General features: G+C 38.6%; 1 protein-coding gene across 1 annotated transcript in view; it reads right to left on the bottom strand.

Moving 5' to 3' along the window:
• Positions 1-1063: 1063 nt before the first annotated feature.
• Positions 1064-7936, bottom strand: part of YTHDC2 (YTH N6-methyladenosine RNA binding protein C2) — a 39457-nt gene continuing 32584 nt past the window's right edge. The window contains exons 26-30 of the mRNA XM_055698907.1: positions 7438-7612; positions 6145-6348; positions 4150-4332; positions 2846-2949; positions 1064-2686 (exon numbers count right to left, since the gene is read on the bottom strand). Of these exons, the coding sequence (XP_055554882.1) occupies positions 2869-2949; positions 4150-4332; positions 6145-6348; positions 7438-7612 (643 nt within the window). The 3' untranslated portion in view covers positions 1064-2686; positions 2846-2868. The remainder of the gene's footprint in view (positions 2687-2845; positions 2950-4149; positions 4333-6144; positions 6349-7437; positions 7613-7936) is intronic.

The following is a 7936-nucleotide window of genomic DNA, read 5'->3' as shown; positions in this document are numbered from 1 at the left end:
TTGGTGGTTGCAATCTCCCCCTGCGACCTTTACCTTTCCCCTGGTTACTGCAGTTTTGCTGACTTCATGTTTCTTTGGCAATCATCTAGCCTCTGGGGCCTTCTGGAGCAGGATGTTCCCCTCTTACCAGTCTTTTAGTTCCTCTTCAAGGGCAGGCATAGCCGTTACTGTGGCATGCACTGTTTATACAAAGTAGCCTGCTAGCACAGTGAAGCTGTCGATCACTACAACCTAGGTATTAACCCAAAGACACGGCTACATCTACACTTCCTGCTGGAACCTGTAGTTGGACCCCAGACCCCAAAGTGAGCCTCCAGGCTTTCTAGTCCAAAACTCAGATAGTCACATAACGTATCTGCAAGCCAAGTTAAATAATCCCCAGACTTCTGATAGCATGTGCTTAGTTTGGCTAGGTCTGTGCTCATGAAAGAGCATGTGGAGGCACTTGTCATACCTCCAGTAGCATCATACTCTGTTTTAACAACAGGTTGGATTACTAAGTCTTCAGGGAGGCAGGAATTGGGCACAACATTGTCTGAATCTGAATCAGTTCAAGTATGCTCCCTGTCTTCTGGGTCTCTATACATTCCCTCTTCCGCAGCTTCCAGATGATGGTCAAGTTTTTCAATACTGCTACAGGGGGACCGTGCGTTGCTGTCGTTTCTCCACACTAGCCTGATGGCTTCTAACATAGGCAGGAGCTAGCATTCTCCTCTATTGCTGCCCCAGTGTCCTGCTGGGTGTGGGCTGGTTCTTTTTGTAGGTAGTCAACTTGGGCTTGGGCTGCTTACAAACACTGCTCAGTATCTCTAAGCAAAGAGCGAAGAGATGTAAGCAGGGTAAATCTCTCTTCATGTTTCTGTCTTTCTGACTTTCTGCAGTCAAAGCAGAATCTGACATCCATGTGCAGGGGCAAGATCCCAAAATAATCAACTAAGGCAGCCACTGCAGGTCAGAGATGATGCAGTGCACCATATCCAACTTCTGACAACAGTGTAAGGACTTAAGGCAGCTCTGCCATGTTACAGGTTCATGAGATGGTAACAGACTCCAGACCAACAACTTCAGGGATAAAAAACAGTTTAAGTAACAGTACAGGAAAATATATATATCAGCAGTACAATTATCTGGTACAACTATCTAGTTCATAACAAAAGCAAGTCAAGTAATTCACCAAGACTGGGTGAGACCTAACATTCAGGCATGTGAAGACCTACATGACCATGGCTGTCAGGCAGGCAGCAGGGCTGGCTCTTCTCCAGGCAAGTGACCCAGACCAGACAATGACCTTGGGGAATGTGAATTCCTTGGCTGGACCGCTCTTTTTATCAGCAAGCTGCAGAAGCACTGTGTGGGCTTGTTCACCAAACATTACACCCCACCACTGCTCCCGCTCTGTGCCAGCTCTGCCCTCGGTGTGCGCAGGGCCCAGGAGCCCTGCACGAGGCAATACCACCCCCCACTCCTTTGTGGCCACAGGCCTGGGAGTATCACATAAGGCAATATGAGCCTCACAGCTCTGTGGTATGCACTGTGTCCAGAAATACCTTATTAGTCAATACCAGTCTTACAAGGACCCATTTAGTCTTGCAAAGGCAAAACTGACTGTTTGTGCATGGAAGTCGCTACACAGAATGCAAGAAGGAATACACAGGGCACTCTGAACTGTGTGAATATTCTTAGCAGACATGAAAAATCTAAGTACAGGCTCAGAAGCAGAAAAACCTCTGTTTAATCAAAGAATGACCAAAACCATAGTGCTTACAGTGAGCAGACTGAATTTATACCAGCCTCATAGTACAGTATGCTGACAACTAAGGAAAAGTCCAATAAAACAAACCAACAGTAGCACAGAAGAAGAAATTGAAAGAGGTACAGAAAGCAAGCATGAAGACTACACCGAAGATGAAATTCATACTGGCAATTTTTCCTTTTTTTCTTTTTTTTTTTGAAAGAAATAAAACCAAATTAGTGAGCTATTAAAAGTACCATTTGGCAGTAGGCCTCTGAAAGACTGTTACAGCTTGACGAAGTGTGTACCTTCTAAAGGTGAAAACTGAAACTGGAAACGCTGCTGGACCAACCCATTCTCAAAATTCTCATGCTCCTTTCACTTACCTATTTAAATTAAAACTTAACATTCTCCAGCTGCCCAGTTGTTTGTATGAATATGTCCTTCTCTCTCGCACCATGCATACAGAAGTTCAACATGGATACTTATGGAACCTTCCAATATCTTTGGAGACATCTATTCTCAATTTATTTATTTTACACAAACTGCAAGAATGATTAATTAATATTACACTGGTTTCACTCATACATTTTACAGTGTTGAGAAAGCTTTCAGTGTAAACTGTATATTTAAACTGTCTGCTGTGCTATTTTAAACCCAAAACTAAATTATGTGGTCCGTTGTTTCAGTTTGGAACTTGACTGTGTTTTCAAATATCAACTGCAACTACTGTAAAAAAATAATTCAGTCAAAAAAAAGCTAGTGAATAACATTATGATATTTGTTAAGACAAGGGAATACTGAAACTAACATATCCCCCCTTATTTTTCCACTGCTAGCTGCACAGCATGACTAACAACTGCAGGAGCTTGTTGCGCCGCCTTCTTCTTCATCTTTGTATTGTAGGCATGCTGCTGGTTCTAGTGGTTATAGCCGATATTTCAACAACCACAGCTAAAAAAAAAGAAAAAATCAAAAGGAAGAGAGCATTTAGTATTAAGTGTACCTGTTCTTCCACAAACTACAAAGGAAAAACAGTACTGTAATGATACATTGTATATAGATAATTTTTCCTTTATCATGAAATCAGCAAGTAATGCATGAAATAACTACCTCTACCACATTACTGGACATGCTCAATCAGTTGAGCTTTTTCCTGCCAAAGGAGTACGGTCCCAAAGCTGTAGCAACTGCTCTCCAACTTGTGGCTCCAGCTCCTAGAAATAAGCAGGAAATAAAAGAAGTTATTTGCACTGCTACTATACTGTATGCTACAGAACATACAGAAACTGTGTATAACAGAAGTGTTAGATGAAGTTACTGGTAATTGCTTTCAGTCTTTCGAAAAGAGCTCATTCCTTTTGCTGTTGACACATACACATAGTTTTTTTACTAGGGCTCAAGAGGAGATAAAAGCTTTTATAAGCAACCCTGGTCTACAGGTTGTTTGTTGGGTTTTTTTCATTTACAGTAAGATGTCAGTACTTAAGAGTTCCCAGTGAACACACCATCACCATATATAAGAACACATGCACCATATACTTTGTACCTTCCACAGGTCACTTATTAACAAAAGATCATTATTCTCCACATCTTTTAAGTTTAATTTCATCAAGTGTGGTGGAGAATGTGGAAAGGCGGGTCGCAAGTAATACAGCGGCTCTTTGTGGAATCACGGATATTAATGTTTATAAATCAGTTGGTTTTCAGATCATTAAGACTGTTTAGGTCTTAAGAGCCACTTATAACAGAAGCACTGTTAGCTCCATCATGTGCTACTTTCCTTTCCCTGTTCTTACACTATGTTCCTTTCCTCACTGTTAAAACTGGAGAGGTTTGGGGAAAGTAGTGAGAAGGTGATATGAAGTTTAGTTCTAGAATCTTGTTATCAAGGCAATATTTTGGGAGGGGACTGGGGAGAACACAGAAACTGCCACAGAAAACTCTTGTGCCAATTCTCTTTCAGCTTTTTGTAGCTATATTTGGCTTTAATGGATTTGAGAACTGTCCTAAAGCTTTATGTCAAATCTCAAGATTCTCTTCATGCTTTACAGGAAACTCAAAGCTATAATTATGAACAGTTACTTGGGTGTGACAGACTATCTCAGGGAACAAACAGGAACCAAACAGGGTTCAAATCTCCAGAACCAAAATTATAAATTCCAAAAAGCTTTTATTTTTGGAAGCATGCAGCTTTAATATGTTTTTTAAAATGATTCTTAAGAAAGAAACCACTCTCTTACAGTTTCCATTACTTCAACAGTAATGCATTAGCAGAATGTACAATGCATCAATGAACTGTGATTCAGAGTAACAGATACATGAGGGCAGTTGAGATAAATATCAAGACTAAGAAAGCTAAGAAACAATACACAGTTCTACCAAGTAAAGAAGGCTTTAGCAGATAATAACATTACCTGGCCATCCCTGCTTACTTGCACTTTCTTATTGTCATTCCAAGGGTTGAGCAAATGGTGTGCAAACTGAAAAGCAATGCTTTCTTTTCGGATCCACTCCACCTTAAATACACCTCCAAAACCAGCAGATCCCCAGTCTTGACTTTTCTCACACCCTATCTCTGAAGCCATTCTAGCAAAGCCCTGGAACAAAAACCACAATATGAAAGGAAAGACGTAATTAGAGTGTATCTGCTTATGCTGGAATTAAATAAATCACTGGACTTCATATGAAACTTTCATATTAGTTTCAAAGTGATCCCCACATACTCCCCTATAAAGCTGGATCTTTTAAAATGTTTATATCTAGAAAGTTAAAAAATGTAATCTGGTTTTCCACTTCAAATATATCTTCTAGTGTTTGACCACAGAGAACGTCTCTCAATCTGTCCAATTACCATTAATGTCTTTTTAAGCTTTATAACAGAGGTTGAAAAGGTGTGGTAAAAACATTTGAGGTGTAAGGCCTCAAGATCAATGTTCTACTACATAACAATCCATTAGCTACTCCTTGTTAGTTGTCAGTATTTTTTGCAGAAATCCAATCCCTCCTTCCCATGTCCCTGTATGTTAACAAATTTTCACATAGAATTAAGAGTATAGCTGTTCTTCAAAGAAATAAGTCAAAGTTGCTTTTATTTCCTTCTTCAATGCCACAGGAAGGAGTTTCCAAAAGTATTCAGAAAGAACCAAATCTAAGATTGCTTCTAACTTAAAGGACACCCCTACTTGCCCACACTACCAAACAAAACAAAACAACAAACAACAAACCAACCACACACCCAAATTTATGCCAGTTATGACTCAGGAGTCCAAGAGAAGCAGCGCACTATGAAAGTTAGCAGCACACACTACTGTTGTAAGACATGCAGTCCTAGATAGCTCAGCCCAGACTGAAATGGAGATTACTAAAAGGAACAGAAAAGAAATAGAAGTGGAAAGTAAAGAGACACTTGGTACAAGAGGATATTAATAGGAATGTTAATCTCACACTTCCATGAACGTCCAGTGCATTGTGAAAACCGGAAGGGGAAGGCAACCACAACCACCTACACTCCTGACTTCAGCACTTCTTCCCCTCCCAGCTTCCTCATCTAAGATCGCCAATACAACAGCCCATTTTCAGTACAAACTGGCATGCTCAAAGTTACTTTCCAACACTACATTTGCATTTGTCAAATCATTGTATGTATATCTCACCTTCATATATCTCCTTCAGTGGTATCACCAAGACAGCTGTATTTTGGCTAGTTCATTAGATTTCAAGTTTAGGTGACTTTTATTAATAGTTCATATATAAAAAAGTAAGGTGAACATTCATTACCTGGAACAACTGAGTTTAGCCTGCTCTACAACACAGCTAACCTGCAACTTCGCACTACCAGGTCAAGTCTTTAACTTCAAATTGGCTACACATTTGTCAACACGTTGACAAACACCGTGTGAAACTTGAAGTTCAGGCAGAGCTCCAGAAGAATCATAGCCATGACCTTCCAGCTTCCTAAGTTTTAGAAACTACATCTCAGTCAAAACAGATTTTACTAAAATTTGTAATAAAGACAACTGTGGGTTTCCTGGCTTTAGAAAGCTGCAACTTGATAGTAACTGTTAGTTCAATTACAATATTTATTTTGGCATGCAGAGAAAAGAGTAGCAACGTTCTGCTTTGTTGGGATTTGTTTGTTTGTTTTGTTGTTGTTTTAAAGGATTAATGAAGGGGAAAAACATTATTCTGACTCAAGACGTTTGGAGGCAATTCAGCCTTGGCCTTTGAGTGACAAATTCAGTTAGCTAAAAGGGCATATTTCAGAGAATGAAGCACTCTTTCCTCAGCAACCAGAGACACTTGCTTACTACTTTACTTATTAGAAGATCAGAAGTCATAAGCAAAAATATTCATACTATACATAGTCCTAAGTCATCAGCCAAAGCTAATATTTAGTATTAAGTGCTCACCTGAAAGTGTCCAGACCCTTGAACAGAAAATATTAAGTAAACCATGCTGCTCTCCCAAAAGGCTCTATTTAGTTTATGTTCATTATTTGGCATAGTAGACCATATACCCTTCTGTTGAGAAATATCAATGTTTTGCAAGTTGCTACTTTTCATGATAAAGTACCGAACTGACATATTTGGTCTTGGTGAAGGAGGTTTGGAACCCTGGAAAAATTAAATTAAATTAAGCTACAATAAAATAAACCATACTTTAGTTCTGAAGTTTTAGAAATCCCTTGTTAAGACAGAAATCCCTTGACTGTGCTCCCACCCTCCTCCCCCAGACTCTACAAGAAACACAGAATCTATCAGCCAGTACTGCCTGAACTGGTCTTAAAAATTATTTCACATCTATTATATTTAAGCACTTTCCAGAATAATAATTAATTCACAAGGGGCAGCAAACAAGTGTAGCAGAACAGACCTAAACAGTCTAGTGATTAATTACAATTCTTTGAAGTCTGACACACCTTCAAATGACACAAAATTAATCATTAGAATTATTATATATATTAATGTATTATAATAATAAAAAATACTATAATATACATCAGACTGTAGCCTGAAGCATACTACCCACATTTCCACCTTCAGGAAACAATTTTTCTTCCTTTTACATTGGCTGAATTTAAAAACTGAAAGACTAAGAGGAATTACTAAATCCTCCAACACGTCTGTGGCTACAGGAACAATGGGGTTTCCTCTCAATGATCTGTTTAAAAGTACTGCAGTTTACTGTTTCAAGTACACAGGAAAAACTCTGCCAATAACCTCATTAAAAATGCATGCTTTGTTAAAATAACTGTCGTAAAGAAAGCAAGCAGTCATAAGGCAGATAGCACAAAACTTACAAAGAATCAATACCAATGTATGCCATTTACAGAAGCAGAGGAAGGCAGACTTCAAAGAATTCAGAAGTACATGTACTGTACACTGATTTAGGAAAAGAAATTAAATCCCCTTCAGTGGTTATTATATCAATTTAATCTGATTTTTTTCAACTTTGGATATCTTTAGCTCAGCAGTCTGCAAAGAATAGTATTTTTACTGTATTACTAGTGTAACAAGGATATTTAGTCTAGCTTTTAAGTTCCAGAAAGAAAAAGTATTATGCAGCTGTTAAAAATGAAATTCTAAGTTAGCTTCCTAATGTATCAGTATAATACCTGATTGCTGCTAAAAGGTATCAGCAAATTTATTTCTGAAATTCTATTAATTTTGAAGAATGGGGTAACTTGTTCAGGAGGACTCTACCTTTACAGATACTGGAGAAGGACTAGCAGAGGGGCTAGGATAGCTACTGCTATCTGTAGACTTTGCTGATGATTGATCTGATCTGTCATCTGAAGTTCGTTTGGAGCGCAAAGAGGTTTTTTCTTTGTACTTCTTTAGCTGGTGAGGTGCAGGAGGCATAGATTTCATTAAAACTCTAAAAAGTAAAGGTAGATACAGGACACACCAGGATTTTCGTAAGTGGTCATAGAATAATTTGTATCTACATATCAGCCTATAGCATGACTATATATATTACACTGATTCCAAAACATATTCAATATTAACTAAAAAGGTACCGATTATGCATTGGTTTTGAATGCTGCAGTTAAACCTTTTCTGCTACTTCTTCCCAGAGGTGACAATTCATGGACAGTATTCCTGACTGCTCTCTCAAACAACAGGCAAACATATAAAATACTTCTCAATGAAATCAGAACTATAACACAGCACAGGACGGTATCAATTCCTTCAACTGTAT

The sequence above is a fragment of the Falco cherrug genome, chromosome Z, assembly GCF_023634085.1.
Source record: "Falco cherrug isolate bFalChe1 chromosome Z, bFalChe1.pri, whole genome shotgun sequence".
NCBI lineage: Eukaryota > Metazoa > Chordata > Aves > Falconiformes > Falconidae > Falco > Falco cherrug.
The sequence above is the reverse complement of the archived record's forward strand: the minus strand, read 5'-3'. Positions and strand labels throughout refer to the sequence as shown.